Source organism: Zingiber officinale, chromosome 6A, assembly GCF_018446385.1.
Source record: "Zingiber officinale cultivar Zhangliang chromosome 6A, Zo_v1.1, whole genome shotgun sequence".
Classification (NCBI taxonomy): Eukaryota; Viridiplantae; Streptophyta; class Magnoliopsida; order Zingiberales; family Zingiberaceae; genus Zingiber; species Zingiber officinale.
In genome coordinates, this window is record NC_055997.1 from 149,162,258 (window position 1) to 149,180,250 (window position 17,993).

The 17,993-nt window shown below is 38.6% G+C and overlaps 2 protein-coding genes across 7 annotated transcripts; both read right to left on the reverse strand.

The window, feature by feature from the left end:
- Positions 1–2,357: 2,357 nt before the first annotated feature.
- Positions 2,358–13,501, reverse strand: LOC121998704 (katanin p80 WD40 repeat-containing subunit B1 homolog KTN80.2-like). Of its 6 annotated transcripts, none has more exons than XM_042553727.1 (19): positions 13,292–13,501; positions 13,038–13,161; positions 12,506–12,636; positions 11,735–11,852; positions 11,098–11,324; positions 10,908–11,010; positions 10,378–10,448; positions 8,637–8,711; positions 8,412–8,555; positions 8,116–8,305; positions 7,321–8,013; positions 7,187–7,243; positions 7,019–7,101; positions 5,602–5,754; positions 4,451–4,525; positions 4,216–4,328; positions 4,006–4,122; positions 3,024–3,092; positions 2,358–2,712 (listed from the first exon to the last, which is right to left on the reverse strand). In XM_042553727.1, exons 2-19 carry the CDS (start codon positions 13,063–13,065, stop codon positions 2,652–2,654), a joined length of 2,508 nt encoding a protein of 835 aa, XP_042409661.1. In that variant the 5' UTR covers positions 13,066–13,161; positions 13,292–13,501; the 3' UTR covers positions 2,358–2,651. The 6 variants fall into 6 exon arrangements, 5 of the variants coding, with proteins under 5 accessions (XP_042409661.1, XP_042409659.1, XP_042409660.1 ...); XM_042553725.1 differs by having other exon boundaries at positions 13,038–13,165; XM_042553726.1 differs by lacking the exon at positions 13,038–13,161 and having other exon boundaries at positions 13,287–13,501.
- Positions 13,502–14,410: 909 nt separating this feature from the next.
- Positions 14,411–16,490, reverse strand: LOC121995487 (ABC transporter G family member 9-like). Its single transcript, XM_042549216.1, has 4 exons — positions 16,410–16,490; positions 15,555–16,344; positions 15,152–15,483; positions 14,411–15,067 (listed from the first exon to the last, which is right to left on the reverse strand). The coding sequence occupies exons 1-4, from the start codon at positions 16,488–16,490 to the stop codon at positions 14,411–14,413; spliced, it is 1,860 nt and encodes a 619-aa protein (XP_042405150.1).
- Between the last annotated feature and the right edge of the window lie 1,503 nt (positions 16,491–17,993).

A 17,993-nucleotide genomic window follows, 5' to 3' on the forward strand; every position in this document is an offset into this window, starting at 1 on the left:
TGGCTATTTAAATACAGACAAAAGGAAACGGCCAAGAAAACCTAGAGCCCTCGTTGTGCATTAAAATTACGAGCAAGCCATCGCGTAGAAGGATTGAACGCCTTCTCCCATGATGGCATTTTCGATATTTTCGCAAGAAGCAACTAACAGTTGGCGGAATGACCAAATTGACCCTTGGATTCCTATTACTGCACCGCCACTACTGCTAATGCAAAGATTAAAATAAAATTAAGTGTGAATTTTGTGATATAAATTAATTTGTTTTTTTTTTGTTTTGTTCATGATGATATTTACCTGATGCATGTATTGGATAATCTTTGGTCAATTTTTCAGGCATATAAAATATTTTATCAAATGTTTGACCTTCTTATATTAAAAGATAAAATAAAATGATCTCGAAGGATCACTGATATGGGACTGATTGAGATGAAGGCTATCACTTTTTCTTTAATGTATTGGATAATCTCATCTTATGGATAACTGAATTGATACTTGGATAATAGATTATCATATAAAAATAGAAATTAAATTTTTGAAAAATAATTCTCTCGGGAATAAAATTCCTTTACACTCGATCATCCTAATTTATCTCCCTTGCCAATTTTGTGGGACGTGCGTAGAGAGAGGAGGCGCATGAGTGATCTTTTGTCACCTGTCTTGGATGGTCTTATTGGATTAAGAGTGACTTTTTGGTTATATATATAAATTAATGTGATTATTAAAAGGAAAATGCTCCCTAAACTTTAAAAAATAATAATCATTTTAGCTAAACTATTTGCATTATTTTTGACTTAATTGAACATTGATGTGATCATTTTCAATTTCCATATTATTTTTGTTTTTTTAAAGATATAAACATGATCTTTAAATTTGTCTTGTGTTGGTTCATAATAACCACTTAATTTACTTTATTATTATTTTTTTTAATAATTTAGATATCTAATTTGTTTGAAAATGACTGATATGATTTTATGAAAAAAATTTATCGACTATCAGAATAATTTTAAAAATATAAATAGATATCGACTGATAATCCAACATCACGAGTAATTCAAATATCACAAGCATACGAACAAAGAGATATTATTCACTTGAATTTTGATAGTAAAATAACATTTTCTTCTTCTTTTATATTAGTAATCATAACCCTAACATGCCATGCAGCCGAATCAACACTCACTAGTAACTTTGGATAAAGTGAGGTAGTAAGCTTCACCTTTTGACCGGCAGGAATACCATATTTTTCCTTTCTTCTTTTTCTAAAATGTGTTGTTTGTGTACTTGCATCGTCAAATTTAATCATCATCTTTGTTTCATTGTAGCGTGTTGTACATGATTTATGATTACAACTTTATCAGAGAGAAATCAAATTTCGACAGATGTATATCCTAATTTTTTTTTTCGTTTGGCTTAAGATATCAACATACTTGATTAGAAGTGATTATAACTTTATGTTTGATTTACATTGAGATAAATGTCATCAACAATTCGAATCAGTAGGGTGAATAGGTGATTATCGAATCTCGGTTGAATCAGATAGTATAAATTTTTAGTTCGTGGAGATATAAATTCCACTCCTGTTCATGATTACCATGATCATATGATAGCAAAAAGTGATTATGCAAATATCCCTTAGTTCTCAAATTATGAGAAATGAAAATTATGAAATCAACTTATGTTAATAGTTAAAATGTGAGTGAAGTTTTTTTTTCTCGAAGACATGTGTCCATTAGAAATTAAGCCCTTGCTCGAGAGATTACAATGATCACAACCTCTATGGAGTGATGCCAATTACCATGTAGTAGATCATATTACACAGTTGATGCAACAAGAGACCACAGAGGGAGCAAAAAGGCAGAGACGACTCCGGGGTCGTCCATCTCCATGACATCCCTAGCAGGACCAACAAAATTCTGAAATGTCCATCTCCATGACAACCCTAGCAGGGTCAACAAAAATCTGAAATATACAAACTCAGAGACCGACCTCTAAAATATTCATCCCTAAAAGATAATCTAATGCACGAAACTCTCACTATGCGAAATCTCAAGAAAAAATTCATTATACACAATCTTATCCAGCTTTTTTCTTGTAAGAGACTGTTTTCAGGATTCGAACCCGTGATCTTTTAGTCACAAACCAATAATTTTATCGTTACGCCATGACTCCCCTTCAAAATATTCATCCCTAATGAGATTCAAATCCTAGTCCTCATACTTGTTCCAAATCCTAATCCTCAGGAAATCCTAATCCTCTTGTTCCTGAAGTGTTTTGCCACTGCACTACTCAATGCACTTCCTGATTATAGTAAAAATATGATCTTGATGGTCTTTATATCTCTCGTGTAGGTGGAAAAAAAAACACAATATAATTCTCCTTTTTCATTGTAAAATACAATATCACCTATCTTTACAAAGGTTTGCTGAGGCATAATATCTTGTAGAGAGTAGAACCAGCATGTCATGCCACTCTGGGGAAAATAGGCAAGAACAAATAACAAGACATTACCATATCGATATATCGTGCAGAAATGACTAGAGTCGGCCATGCTCCACTCGAAGCATCCAGCATGAGGCGATGTTGCCTAGCAAAAAATCTTGATCATTAGACTATGAACAAGGAATAATTAAGGGCATCAGGTGTTAATTTGATCATGAGTTGTGTAAAACTAAGTTGAGTTCTCCAGCATGCTTTGCTAGTACCCCTCCTCTCCTGCACAAAGTAGGGAAAGTACTTATGTGAGAAGGCATGCCGATATAGAATGATGGAATAAATTCGACGTTGCGCTAATCCAACAGAGTTCACAAATTTAACAGATTTGAGCTCGAATGTATTCTCTCATGTCTATCATGTTCAAGAGTTACAGCGACAAGTCGCCCCTATTATAAGCTAGACAGAAAGGTAGGAAAAAGGATCTAAAATGAAGTCATTTAAACTGGAGAAAACCAAAATCTGAAGCAATTTGTTGTAACTGAAGCTTTCATATCCAACTTTTTTCAACTACAATTGAAGGAGCTACATACCTAATTAACGGAGGAAGAAGTTGCTTTATCTTTTCCAAATAGTTGAAACAGTGGGTGCATCGCTCCCGCCTGCCACAAATCAAATATAAAAGCACTCGATTAATTTAAGATAAGAATCAACTATCTTCAACTAAGCAACTAAACAATGTGCAATAACTATTTTGTTCCCTATGAATTTTGTAGAATAAGTATTTCTATATTTGATTGGAAAAAGGAACTCAGAATACTGGTTCTATGAAATTATGATTCCCTGTCAATAAGGAATAGCTTTTTCCTACTTTCCTAGAATAAGGAATAACTTGTTATTTGTTCAAATCTTCAAAGCTTACTTATTCTTTAATGAGAAAAGAAAGTTCAGTTAGGCCAGACGGACCAACTGGGCTATAAATATTTCATACTCTATTCGATCCCAATTATTACAAACAAGAAAAGCAAACTGATCATCAGATTGAATGAACAAATTGAGCTCATCGGCTTGAGTAGGCCAAGCGGAGCAAGACAAACTGCCAATAAAGCAAACTAAGTGAAACAGATGGGCCAATCGAGTGCCAAGACAGTCAAATAAGTCAGTCCAAGCTGGTCAGACTGGGTGGGTAAAGTACACTGATGAGGCCAGTTGGGCAAGCTGATTGCATAGTCCAGGGTGGACGACCAGACCAAACGAGCATATGTTGGTTGGGCCTATTGAGTAGATGAGTCAAACAAGAACAAGCATCTCATGTGAATAGATGAATCGGAAAAATATTAATTTTATCATGGTAAAAGCTAATCCTTGTTTATTCCCTATCAAAGTCTTATAAATCAAACATAAGAATAATTATTCAATATCCATTCTATTCCATGAATAAAACTAAGAAATATTTATTCCTGTCCTATCCCTTGTCTATTTATTTACAAAGAGTGACTATTTCATTCCTTTCTACTTTATTCTGTGAATCAAACACAGTATAAGAGCACAACCAATAAATTCAAGTAAGGTTACCTCTGTTCTGCCTGAATATCAATCCCCACAGATGAAGATGCAGTTATTGTTGAAGTGATAACAGGTTTGAATGTCTTAACAAGTTCTAACAGCAGACTCAGGGTAACAATAATCTGCCTGAAAGATATTTAACATTAATCATTCCTTAACAGATCCTACTTTTCTACTTCTCTGATAATAGGGATTCATGTTGATAAGTGAGTTTTGTACCTTTCAACTTTGCTGCTAAGTAAACCAACAAAAAGAGGCAACAAGAGTGAAAATAGATCAAGGGTAAAAAGCTCAGTTTTCTCTTTGAGAATGTTGATCACATCAACCTGAACCTGCATTCAATTTAACAAATTATTAATCCAAAAAGACATGAATGAAAAGGAGGGGAAAGAAATCCCCTTTTCTCCCTAGATATACAGTCAAGTCAGTTCCTGGCTTAAAAATCAAAACTTACAGAATAGTCAGGCAACTTGGTCACTGCACCTATCGCACCTTTAATGCCATTTTGTTCCCAAAAATGTCTTACCATCTGAAAATTGAGTTGTTAATGTTGCTATTAGGAAAACAGTGATTAGAACTAAAAAGTAAAACTACTTAAAATTTCAATAATTGTCAATAAAATATCTTATTGAAGACACAATCACAGCACAACAAGGACGTTGCTGTTAGAGGCAAACACAAGGAAAATAAATAAGGTTTCACAAGCATGCATTCAGGGATTGACCTCCCATAGACTATTGATATAGAGGACAGCATTTCTCTACAAGAGTTCTCTTAGGTCTTACAAAAGATGTAATTTATTACTTTTGAAGTGTGCATTTAATCCAGAAAAGGCTCAACAGTAATCAAACTTATTGGCGGAATAAAGAAAAAATACTGAGCTCAGAACACAAAAGTTTGAATGTATTGCTAGAGGTGAGGAACTAAAGATTGTTTCATACTGCAATTTCCTGCATAACCAATTAGTAATTATGACTTACCCTAACCAACGGTAGTCTAGTTCAAAGCTATATAAAGCTTGTTACTCTACAGTGAAACAGTTTACTAGTAGCCTTGTAATTCATTGAATAATTTTTCCAAATAAATGAAATGCCAAAGCAGTCTGTTCCTTCCAAAGTACATTCAGCTTTCTATGAATATATCTTACAGTTGGCCGTGCTTATTATAATGTCGACCCCTTTCCTACTAGATTAAGCTATTAGGAAACCAAGTCCTTTTTTAACACAATAATGAACATACAATGTCCAATTTCTGTTACTCAGCAAAAGCATGCTTTTGTGCATTCTTATTGAGGACCAGTAAAGGGGTACAAGACGCAATGAGTTTTACCAATCAACAAAATATGGTGGCATTTACTCTGAAATTGTCCAATAAACTGGTTAGGATAAGAATCCTAAGTTAATGGCATCGCATATTGAACACAGTAATTTTTCAAATAAATAATGCTACTTTAAAGTTAATTTTTTTGTTCACATCCTGTTCACTAATACTTTTCACAGGAGATAAGCTGTAACCTTTTGGATAATGAAATGAGCTTCCATAGTATGGATGGTATCTGGCAAAGGTCTTAACAGCAATTATAATCTCAAGAAGAAGAGAAAGTACCTGCAACTTTGTTAGGCGAGATTTCAAAGAATTTACAAATGCATCATGGTTGTGAATTAATGTCTCAGGACTGATATCAACTTCTACCACGGAGAAGTCCCCTTCAGAACTCTGACCCAATCCTCTCTGTTCATCCTGTATCAAAGCTCCTTTCTGTTCATGTAGCAGCATGGCTTAAGATGACTAATAATCGAGAAGCATTTCAACATAAACACATGAAAATTTTGAGATGATCAATAATAGCTATACTTTTCTAACTGCAGCACCTCAATAAGGTGTAACATGCCAATACTTTAAAAACCCTATAAATACAGGTTTATATCTGAACATTACATCCATGTTGAACTGGAAAACTAATTTAAGAAAACCATAAATATTTTTCTTAGCACTCAGGCCATCATCTGGTGAAATGTAAAATTGGCATGTACTTAGTGGGAACATAATAAAGTCTCCAGATATCATTTTTCCAAAAACAAAATGTCTCCAGATATCACATGAGACTGTCTAAATTAAAGACAAGTGCATGGCTTGACAATGTTTCAGTTGCAACCAAAACAACAGGACACTTAGATGATCAGAATCAATTTGTGATTCACTAGGACTTGGCCAAATGGGACAAATCTAGATCAGTTAAAGAAAAAATTGAGAAATAAAAATAAAAGGCAATATATAAAGATAAACCACAGAAAGTAACTCAGATTACCAAAAGTAGACATTTTGGATCCAAATTTGTTCTCTGTTTGATTTACATAACATAATTTAAAAGACAAAATGCAAGAATAAACAGAATAATTCCTCCTCCTCGTTTTACATGAAAAATGAGTCATTGAATATGCAACTAGATTTGGTGAAAGCAATATCGTCGCACAAGAAGTTGTATGAAAATAAGCATACATTTGATGGATGTAAAGCAACTTAAAGGGGAAATCAGTTCAATTAAGTTTGAGCTTGCAATGAAGGTAAGAGGAACTTAGTCCTCAGATCATAAAAAATGTTGCCCTAATGATACACAATGGGAAGTCTCAAACCAATCAACCAAGAAATTCTTAGACGCATGCTTTTAATATTGCAAAGAGAAACTGTATTTGTATCCCTACCCTAGATCACTAACGAATAAGTTATCCAACCAACCAAGAAATTTTTGGAAATATGGATTTATCTCTATTATGTTATCCAATCTGATTGCTTGTGATCACCAAATTGTAGTTTTCAAGTGTGCGGCCAATTGCTTGTATTGGGTGGCGAGGAGGATAAATGGAAACACTTGATATGGATAAAGATTAATAAATCTGGTAACAATATAATTAGTCTGTTGATATTCTAAATCCATCAGGAAAACTATATAGAAACAACATATGAATGGCATCCCAATTTGAGTTACAGGCTGTCAGATATAGAAAGTGGACTAAATACTCACTATTGCCACATTCCCACTGCTAGATTTTTCTCTTCTCTCCCAGCATTCCACTAGAGTCCGTGTCTTTCCAAGTTGCACAGCAACTACAAAAATGAACAAAACACCAGTGTTTGCAAACAAACTTAATCGACTATAGCTTGAGACATGTAATGGTTTTAGTAATATTACCTCCTCTCACATATTTCACTGACTTTGCTTCACTGCTCGAGCATGACAACTCATCACCTGAAAGAAAGAAGCAACAGAAAGAATCAGCAGGGAAAAGTATTGCTCTCCTTATTAACCAGGAGAAATAAACATACCATTGTCAATCTGAGATTGTAAATGCTGCCCTAGTGATATTACTCTTTCAAAATCTTCAGCAATATCTCTGGTTTTGTCAGGTTCTCTTTTATCAGATTCTGAAGCAATTTGGCTCCCAGGAACACCAAAGGACAAGCTTGAATTAACATCTAGATCACTCCTCTCACCCATACTCACAGATGCTTTCTCTACCAGTTGGCCTTTGCTATCGCTGGCAGCAAATGATGGCTTATGCTTATGAGTAGGTCTGTTCAATCTTAAACCATGGGAAATTGTCTCAGAGGTGGTGTTCACTACTCTGAAACTGTCCAGATCTTGGTTGTCTCTAGGTACAACAACAGGCATGGGCATTGGAGATTGTGTTCCTAAAGATGCTCGCAGCAATGGGCGTCGCTTTGTATTTGACAAACTAATTGCTTTTGAAGTACTAGAATTCAAACCAGAACGCTTGGGAGGCAAACTTTGTGAGCTTCTATTTGTGGAAGTAAGAGAACCTCGTATAACTTTCACAGATGTGGGTGTGGCAGCAATGCTGATGGATGCTTCTGTAGGCATCCTAGAATCAATCTTTTGTGGTTCAGTATTGCCACCAGAGGGGGTTTTATTCCCAACTCTGTGCAAGATCACTGATGGGCTATTGGATTCATACTCTGAATTAGATCCAGGCATGATACTAGGCACAAAGTCATCAGCTGTTTTAAATCATCAAGAAAGTATAAATAATATAACCTGATACTTGCTCTTCCAGCAAGGAAGATTGAGATCATACGTTAATAATGAATCTATTTGCTTACAAGTTAAGAATGCTCCTCCTTGGGACTCCTTAGTTTTAACTCCAGTTTCCAGACACTCAGAAGCAGGTGTTATATTAGGTATCATACTGATATCAGTTGATTTCATGGAATGAATTTCTCCATGAATATAAGTAGGCTCAACAGCCGCATTTACTTTGGGAACCACTCCAAGAGCATATGGAGCAATGAGCTGAAACAAAAAAGATAAGTACTTTATCAAATTTTTTTGAGAATGGATTGCTTTATCAAACTAATCTAGTGTTTATCTGGGCATTGTATCATAATATAATAGTTACTGATATATCAGCTAGCCAAAGTCCAATGCGATTTTCATGGTGAGAGCATCCCAAAAGTTTTCCTTCATAAACACTGAGATCAGCCAAAGTGGACCACCCCATATCAACAGCGTCATGGCATCTTATTGGCTCCCAAGAGAAAACCTAGTAATTGCATTTTACATCAGATGAGCAGTGGCAGATTTACTGTTTTATATAAAGCACTAATTTCAACAAAAGAGCTACCTTTAAGGTTGCATCCAACCCACAGAAGAGGGTTTTTCCATCAGGATGAAAGATCATTGAACATACCCCAGTAGCCTGAGAAATGAAAAAAAAAAAGAAACAAATATCCATAACTGAAACTAGTACTTAGTAACTGGAATATTTAAGGTAGGTTTCTGGTATCAGTATATTTTTAAAGTACCAGTATGTGTATAGATTATATAAAGCAGTCTAATACAATCAGCAATGTGACATGCGTCCCTTTTCCAAAACTTTAATACTTTATTTCCAACAGTTTCATCTATCTTTTTTTTCTATTCAAAACATAAAAGAAGAGCGCAGATGAACAAAAGTGTTATCTCTCCCACTACACTTTCTTCCTTTTTTATGATCCTCAGAGGAAAAAAAAGGTGTTACGTAAAAAAAGGATGAATTAATTTAGTTCTTGAGAAACTTCCAAAATGTAACTTCTCATGTTTTCTTTTTCATTTTTTTTTTCCTACAAAGAAAAGTGAGGAGATGAATGTGCTCCAACCCATTTAAAAACAAAGGAGAACAAGGATAGTATACTACATAAATACTATCCTCTCTAATGTGAGAACAAGACCCACCAAATAACACCTGAATTTATTTTCACACGGGAGGTTGTGGTGTAATGAGAGACTTTATTGGCTTAGATGAGTAAACTATGATTAACTTGAGATTAAGCATTTGGCATCTAAGTAGTTATGTAATTGATATCAGAATGAACCCAACACTAGGCATGACCCTCTTTTGGATTCCTGGAATAACTCTCAAAAATATTTTCCCCATATGAAGTATTTTAGGAGTATTTGTGTATGACAAAAGTACCATTGACACTCACATGCTGTAGTTTAGAGACACTTAAGAGTTATGAGCTGGTTTTAAGTGAAGAAGCATTGAAAGGAAATATTCACAATTTTTTAATGTGCAGCTCAGGCCTCTGTATAAAGGTAATTTGTTGCCAGGAAACTTGCTAAAAGAAGAAATTGCACTCAATAGGCATATACGCAGTAGCTTCCTACTAGCTGATTGAGTACACTGAGTACATCATTGTCTTACCTTCCTATAACTTCATCTACATCTAGGTAATACCACCCGTCAAACTTTTCCTAGAAATTGCATATGCATTTTATGAGTCTGGGATGTCAAAACAAAAATGAGATCAAACATTTAAGGTACATTTTTAGTCATTTTTTCTTCAGTCTAGTTTGCTGTTAGATGACAAAAAAGACAATCGAAGCATCTAGAAGAACTTTGGCTCAACCACCAGACTCAACCATGTAAATTCTTTGCAAGGTCTGCTTCTAATCATCCATGCTGGTAAGGAACTTGGAGTAGGAAAGTGAATTCAATGACAAAACATAGTGAAAACTGCCTCATGACTAACTGAACTGCCATGAAGTTTCAGTCTTTACTTAAATTGTCCAGAATGAGAATGGAAGGCAGGGGGTGGTTCTGCAGCTCTTTTGCAGTTCTACAGATGTGAACTGCACATGGATAGGGCAGTTCAGCAGCTCATGGAAGCATACAGAAAAGAATTTTCCCTCCAGTATCTCCTATAAGTGGCAAAATCTATCCAGTTATGGAATTTTGAGATCATCACTAAAGCTGAAAAATACAAATTCTGCTTTAAAATGCAATTCACCAAAAGTCAAGACAGACCTTAAAATTAAAAATTGCAAGTCAAATGGGAATTGTGCCTTAAGTTTAGATAGGAAACACTTGGCAATTTATATACCTCAGGCCCTGCAGAGCCTATTAATTCAAAAGTCTCTAGATCCCAGAATTTCACAGTTTGATCAGCAGATCCTGGAAGTCATTTTGCATTAAATTCATTAGAAGTATATTATACAGAATGAGAAGCTCACACCACATAAACACAGAAACTTAACAGAAGACAAACTCGAAAAAAACATGTTGCAATGTGTGCTCACATATTTCCTTTGCTGGAAAACGTTCTTGTTCAGACAATTTACCTTTAGTTTTAGAATGCTAAGACCCAGTTATGATAAAATGTAAAGGTTTCCACCCATTTTCAGATTTATGTGTAAACATCTATTGCAGTAACTCATATGCCAAAGCTCAGAATAATCAAAAGAATAGTTTGAAGTTGAAAATAGGTATAGGAAGTTTAAGGCCTATAAAATCCAGAAGTTTGCTTCAAATAGAATTAGTCTATAATAATATTTGTTGATAAGGTCAAAACCTAGCCATAATCCAAACTATGGAAATTAAGGAACAAACTACAAACAAAAATGAAGAACACACCTGTTGCAAGTAGAAACTCATGAGGATGGAAATCAATACACCTAATTGGCCCAATATGGAACTTAAAATCATGCAGAAGCTTTCCTGCTGTTAAATCCCACAGCTGTTAGAAAAGAAAAACCGTTTTAGCTGCTCAGGGCTTAAAGAAAGAACCAAAAGTCTTCCATGCAGTGCCAATATCCACAATTACCTTCACCATGTTATCTGCTCCTCCTGTTACAACCCACCGTCCATCTGGTGTAAATCTAATTTTTGAAATTCCCCCAGTGTGGCCCTTGTAGGTATGAATGCATCCCTTCTTTCTAATATCCCATATCCTAAGATCAGTGTCCAAAGAACCAGAAGCAAAGAATTCGCCAAATGGATGGAATTCAACAGAGGTGCAATTGGATCTGTGCCCAGTAAGTGTCCGAACAACTACACTTTGACACCAAGAGACAAATCAGAAAGGTTTAAATACAATCTGCAAAACAATGACCAATGCATTTGAAGTCAACCAGTGCTTACATGTAGCAAACAACTGGGATTTGCATTGATAACCATTGATCGCATCACTTGATTTTTACATTAGAATCACACAATTCATTGATCGCATCATATATTACATTTCATTTTTGTCAATCAAAACAAGATAATTTTAAATGAATTTCTGGAGATCAGAATAATGTTTGCTAGAAAATAAAAGGGAAATTATCTTCAGTTGGATTTAGTAGCATTGTACTTGGGACCGACCCAAGTTCTTTTTCCATTTTTCCTGTTAGTACAGTCAATTTTCAATGGAAGTAGACTCAAGATTGTGGCAGATAAACTGGGTTAACATCACTTACTCTTTGCCTCTTCCAGATCCCAAAGTTTAATTATGCCATTTGATGATCCTCCAAGAACCAAGACCTCTGCTGAATCAAACGCCACTGACTCTACAGAACTCATATGACCTGATAAACTCTGCAGATAATCAAAGAGGTTTTTAAGTAAAAAATTGTTCATATTAGAATGAACTGTTAGACAAAATGAAGGTAAAACAATAGTCGCTTGCATGTCCAGTTTTTCATTTTACTTAGCATGCAGTGAAAAGGAGTGATAACAGTTTGAAGACCTTATTTTAAACTAACATTGTATGCAAACAAACCCAGATTGGCTGGCTCAATCAGTTTGGCTAGTTTTCCAATCCAGTCAGATTGAAGGCCGAGATCCAGAAAAGTCAAGAGTTTGTCAAATTACATGAAAAGCAAGGTGAACCATATTGGTTGACCGAGCTTAGTTTTAAAAAAATAACTTGTAATCAATCCAACTGAACCAGTATGACCAATGAAACTCAAGTCCTGGCTCCTTGAACATTTAAAGATGTTGCTTAGAGATAAGTTATTTATTTGGATTCATGCTAGTGAACACATAGAGGCTTTTGAGTGGTAGGAGGGCCATTTTCATGTGAAATCACCCTTATCAGTCAGACACTCAGACATATAATAAAAAAGAACCATCTTGTGAAAGAGACTTAATTGAATATTCATTATTTTGGAGCTTGGACTAGGAAATGTATTACAGGAAGTAATATAATTATGAACACATAGGAAGAAAAAGAGAAGGATGGTACTCACCAATACAGGATTTGGTCGACCAATTGCCCATAGATTAACTTTGCGATCTTCACCGCCCGTAATAAAATTTCTGTTCGATTTCTTCCCAATCGACACGCACTTCACATCAGAAGCATGCGCTACAAATTCCTCTAGTTACCAAAGGTCAAGGAAAATCCAAAAGAAACAAAATTATGGTTCAATATGCTTTTGAATCATCCTTTTTCCCTTAAGAAACAGTGAGTGAGCACGCATGACTAACGCACAAAAGTTGTTTTTTTTTTCAGCTTAGTTCTTCGAACGGATGCTTGCAAATGAGGCAGATGAACTTCGAAAAAAAAGTCAAATACTATCGCAACTTCCATAAAGCAAAAAAAATTTTGGATCGGGTCTCAAACAATCAATTTCGGAACATACAAGTGAGAAATCCTAACTTCAAACCACAAATTCCAGTCTGCGAACATTTTTATGGCAAAAATAATTCGCGCGTGACGAAGAAGATGCGTGCAATCCAAATATTTTCGAATTCGAAGTAAGAAGAAAAGAAGGATACGCAGCTTGTAGCCGCGATTTAACGCCATCCCTTTCTCCAGATCTCTCGGCCAGCTCGATCTGAAGCCTCGAGACGCAGCGCGACGAGAATCGAGCTCAATTTCGGAAGATACAAGTGAGAAATCCTAACTTCAAACCACAAATTCCAGTCTGTGAACATTTATATGGCAAAGAGAATTCGCGCGTGACGAAGAAGATGCGTGCAATCCAAAGTTTTTTAGAATTCGAAGTAAGAAGAAAAGAAGGATACGCAACTTGTAGCCGCGATTCAACGACATCCCTTTCTCCAGATGTCTCGGCCAGCTCGATCTGGAGCCTCGAGACGCAGCGCGACGAGTATCGAGCTCAACCTACAGAAAGTAGAACTGCGGAAGAGAGGAGGAGGTGGAGGTGGAGGAGGAGGAAGAAGAGGTCGGTGGGCAAAGCAAGCACACCGCTGCTTCCTCATTTCCTTCCCCCTTCTTTACTTTTATTTCCCTACCTTGTCCGGATCTCGTGTGAGCGTTGTTGACGAAGGGCGTCTTAGAATTCCATCTTCCTACTGACACGCGGTCCGACTGTCGGCCAAGAGACGAGAGACTGAACTCCGAACGACTTCTACATCACCTGGTTCAATCGAGGCAGCAAACATGATTCCTCATTCCATTACCTGTCTTGTAATGTCGGCCCCACTTTATATTGAGTTTCCACTCGTCAAAAGGGACCTTTGTATAAGATGCTAACGCACCGAATGTTAATCGAGCGCACACGTCAGTAATCGGATACGTGACGAGTTCTGTTGGAAAAGATGAAGCCGTACTGAGCTGTCACTTTAAGGCGGTCCCACCCATTTTGAAAAGGGTTAGATTACGTGGGCTTATCGAAGAGCGAAGCGGGATACGGGACGAGTTCAAACAACGTGCTGATTGCTTTAATCGTGTTTAGGACATTCAATAGTTAAAGTTGTAAATTTTAATATATCATATCAATAATATAAAAATTTATTAAAATATTTTTAATCATTAAAATTTTAAATAAATTTTTTCTGATCCAATTCATAACATATATTATATGATTTCATATATATTACATCAAATTTGAGATAAAACAACATATTTATATTTTTATTACTATTTTTAAATTACAAATCTCAAACCTCATCTTTATAATAATTGAAGACTTTTTATTCAACTTCTTAAATTTTACAAATTTCTCATAAATTTTGTATTGAAGATATCTTAATATGATTCAATAGTCCACGATTAAGCTTTAAAATGGAAATTATATTATGTGATTATCGAAATTTAGCAAGAGCATGGGAATGTTTAATCCTACACAACAGGTGTGATAGATTATTTATACTAAAATGATCGGAATAAAATATCGTCACGCAGTTCATTTCTTTCCGGGGCCAATCCGCATGAGCGCCACATACGCAACCAGCCTGTAGAAGACGAGCAAGACGAACATGACGACGACGGCCAGCCACGCGTCGCGGAGCCCGACCACCTTCACCGACGGGATGTCGTCGACCAGGCACCGCGTCTCCTGGCCGCAGTCATAGGTCTCGTGCGGGCTGTACTGGGACAGCAGCTGCAGCCTGAAACTGTAGAAGTTGAAGGAGATGTACTTGACCCACGAGATGAAAGAGGGCATGTTCTGGACGAAGAATCCTCCGGCGAGCATGAAGATGAGCATGAAGATGGAGCAGAGCGTGCTGGCTTTCTTGAGGTCCATGAGGACGGCGCCGATGGCAAGGCCGACGCCCTGCGCCACAAGGACGGTGACGAGGATGGACGAGAGTAGAATGAAGAAGTTGCCGGCTTCGGACTTGAGGCCGCACATCCAGTAGATGATCAACACGAAGCAGGTGGGGAGGATGAGCTCCATCGGAAGGTCGCCGGCCGTTAGAGCCATGAAGTAGGAGGAGAGGCGGTACATGCCGGAAGACCGCTCCTTGGTTAGAATGGTGCGCTCCATGGGGAAGGTGTAGATGCCCTCGAAGGCAGGGTACATCCCCCAGAATGAATTGACGAAGTAAAGAAGCCCAACCTAATGATCGAAGTCTCAGTGCTTTGCATGGCTTGCTGATCAATGAAAGTAAACGCGATTAATTATATAAAAAGTTAGATGTACCTGATCTGTAACTTTATCGGAGGATTTGAACCACAGTATTCCGACGATAATGGCCACCACGAAGATCTGAATCAGATGCCTCGGGGAGAAAGCCTCGTGCCTTCTTTCCTTCAAGCTCCTGCGCAATAGAATTTCGAACTGTTCCCACCAACTGGTGCACCATTCCTGCTTCATCTTCTTCGTCGACAGCTCACTGCCCTGCTCCTTGAATTGCTTGCTCAGGGTCGTGAGTTCCTCGCTCACCAGAGGATGCAGGTGTACTCTGTAAGCTTCCACTAGCACTTGTTTAGTTGCTGCTTTCTCTTCCAATGTCTCTTCGTTTGCAGATACACCTGGTAATTTGATATATATGCTATTGAGTGTGAGTGAGTTTTTTGGGGGAGATCAGAGATGAAGACCTTACCGTTAGCAAGGTCGAGCAGGAAGTCTGAAGGATTCATGGCGATCTCCGGCGTGTAGCCGATTCTGTTGAAGTAGTCCAAAGCGTCGGAGCCTTTGCCGAAGTAGACGGGATTGCCGTCGGAGAGGAGCAAGACCTTGTGGAACATGTAGAAGAGGCGGCTGGAGGGCTGGTGGATGGTCATGGCGACGGTGCGGCCGCCCGTCTGCGTGAGTTTCCACAGGAGGGAGACGATCCTGGCGGCAATCGTGGAGTCGAGGCCAGAGGTCGGCTCGTCGAGCAGGAGCAAGCTGGGGTTGATGAGCATCTCCTGCCCGATGCTGACGCGCTTGCGCTCGCCGCCGGAGATGCCGCGCACGAGGACGCTGCCGATCATGTTGTTGCGGCAGACGGTGAGGCCGAGCTGGTCGAGGACGGCCTCGGCCTGCGCGGCCTTCTCCTTGCGGGAGAGCGTGCTGGGGAGGCGGAGGAGGGCGGTGTAGTAGAGGGTCTCCATCACCGTGAGGTGGGCATAGAGGACATCATCCTGGGTGACGAAGCCGAGGGTGCGCTTGAGCGGGCTGGAGAAGGGCCTGCCGTTGTAGGTGATGCTTCCGGTGAGGCGGCTGGTGGGCGCCACCCGCCCGCCGAGGAGCGTCAGCAGCGTCGTCTTCCCGCTGCCGGAGGGGCCAAGCATTGCCAGCAGCTCCCCAGGCTGAACGCACCCGGAGACGCCCTTCAGGATCACCTTCTCCCCACGCTTCACCTTCACTTTGTACACCACATCCTGCCACTGCACCACCAAAACCAGCAATTATCATTCAAAAAAACAATTATCTGATCGAGAAAACACTATTTGAAGTTTTGAACACTGCGCACACTGAGAGTGACCGGAAGCTTAACACCGGAGAAGATCGAATTAGCTGCGTCGCCGCTCTGGTTCGCCATCTCCCCTGCCATCGTCTCAATTCCCAAGTACTCTTCCTGGGAAGGCAGTCAGCCTTCTTATAAGGATGAGCATGACATGAAAGCTTTACGAATTGAGATCGACGCTTCCTTCCAAAACTCGTTGCAGATTTAGTGCCTCAATATGGAAGATAATGCTTCTATGAGAAAGCAGAATCGAGCAAGGGATATCCATGGATTGGGGATTTGGGAGATGCCCTGCTTGCCATTTGCAGGATCTCCAATTAAATCCTTGGTGAATTTGGGCATTTATTCCAGCAAAAGAAGGATGAACATGGAAGGCTTAAGCCTCGTCTGGATGCACAAAGCCTATTTTGGCAAGAAATCTATTGTTCCTGCATGGGTTTAAGCAATTTTAATATGAGCTATAAAATAATATTTTGTTAATTAAATGAATAAAAACCTCTTTTCTTGTTTGTCTTCGATACTTTTCTCTCTCGGTTAACGGCCTTTTTCTCTCCCTTCAGCTTCTCTCCCCCTCCTTCCCCTGGAGTAAACAGGGACTTGGGAAAGGAAGACCCGGTTGCCGAGCACGGCGGTGGCCGGGCCTGCGGGAGGGGTTGGACTCGTGGGTGGCTGGAGAAGGCGCTGCTGCTGGGGCGGGCGTTTTTCCAGGGACATGTACTCCCTCAACGCCGTCTCCGGCCACCACGTCAGCTTCGGCCCGACGGCACCCATCCTCGCCAAGCGCTTCTACGGGAAGTCAGTCCGGCTATTTTCAGTAGGGTCAAAAAAAAAAAAGTGTGATCGGGAGCTTGCTGATTTTGGCCTTCGCTTGGCCTCTTCGCTTGGGCAAAGAGTTTAGTTAGATCATGTGCCCAGTATATTTGATCAGGCCACATGTCCGATCGATTGGAGCACTGGGTCGGGCTACCTAATATTTGACTTCGAGCTCCATCAATACTTAGGAGATCAGGACTTAGGGTCCGATCGGTTAGAGGGGATCGGGCAATCTCTCCATCTGAATAATGATAAAGCTTGACTCCGAATGCTGACCACCTCTTGACGTTAATCATCACATCAGTCAATCCCCTGAACTTTAACCCATCTCGAGGGGACCCCCTTAACTCTAAACCCTAAATCTGTCTCAAGAGGACCCCCTTAACCATTGTATCACAAACCTTCCCCTTAAATCTAGTCGAAGAATATTGTAAGTCCGACTGACTAGACTCCGGTGTTGTTTGTGTTAGTATGTATACTAAAAGGCTAGCTTTTTGTATGAACATTTATTTTGAAATGAGGATCACATTGGTCAAATGTCTGCATTTAGTTAAATGCAGTTGTCCATTTAATTTATATTTTAGATAACATGATGTGTGGTGTCACACAGAAGATCATGTTATCAGTTCCTTATAAATTATAAATAGTAGCTCACGACCGAGATGGATAGGGACAAACCATTAGAACGATTATAGTGTAATTTAGTATTAGTTTATCTTGACTATAAAATTACACTAGTACACTATGTGTGTATTGAGCAGGACCATTTGAGGTTGT

Bases quoted from the DNA above. Each gene is read 5' to 3' on its own strand.
- LOC121998704 (XM_042553727.1), bottom strand. From the start codon at position 13,065: ATGGCGTTAAATCGCGGCTACAAGCTGC. The intron at 8,712-10,377 runs GTATATAAATTG...TTCATTTCTCAG, and splicing joins TAGGCTCTGCAGGGCCTGAG to GCTACTGGGGTATGTTCAAT. The intron at 4,123-4,215 runs GTACAAAACTCA...AATATCTTTCAG, and splicing joins CTTAGCAGCAAAGTTGAAAG to GCAGATTATTGTTACCCTGA.
- LOC121995487 (XM_042549216.1), bottom strand. From the start codon at position 16,490: ATGGCAGGGGAGATGGCGAACCAGAGCGGCGACGCAGCTAATTCGATC. The intron at 16,345-16,409 runs GTGCGCAGTGTT...TTTGAATGATAA, and splicing joins AGCTTCCGGTCACTCTCAGT to TTGCTGGTTTTGGTGGTGCA. The intron at 15,484-15,554 runs GTAAGGTCTTCA...TCAAATTACCAG, and splicing joins CCTGCTCGACCTTGCTAACG to GTGTATCTGCAAACGAAGAG.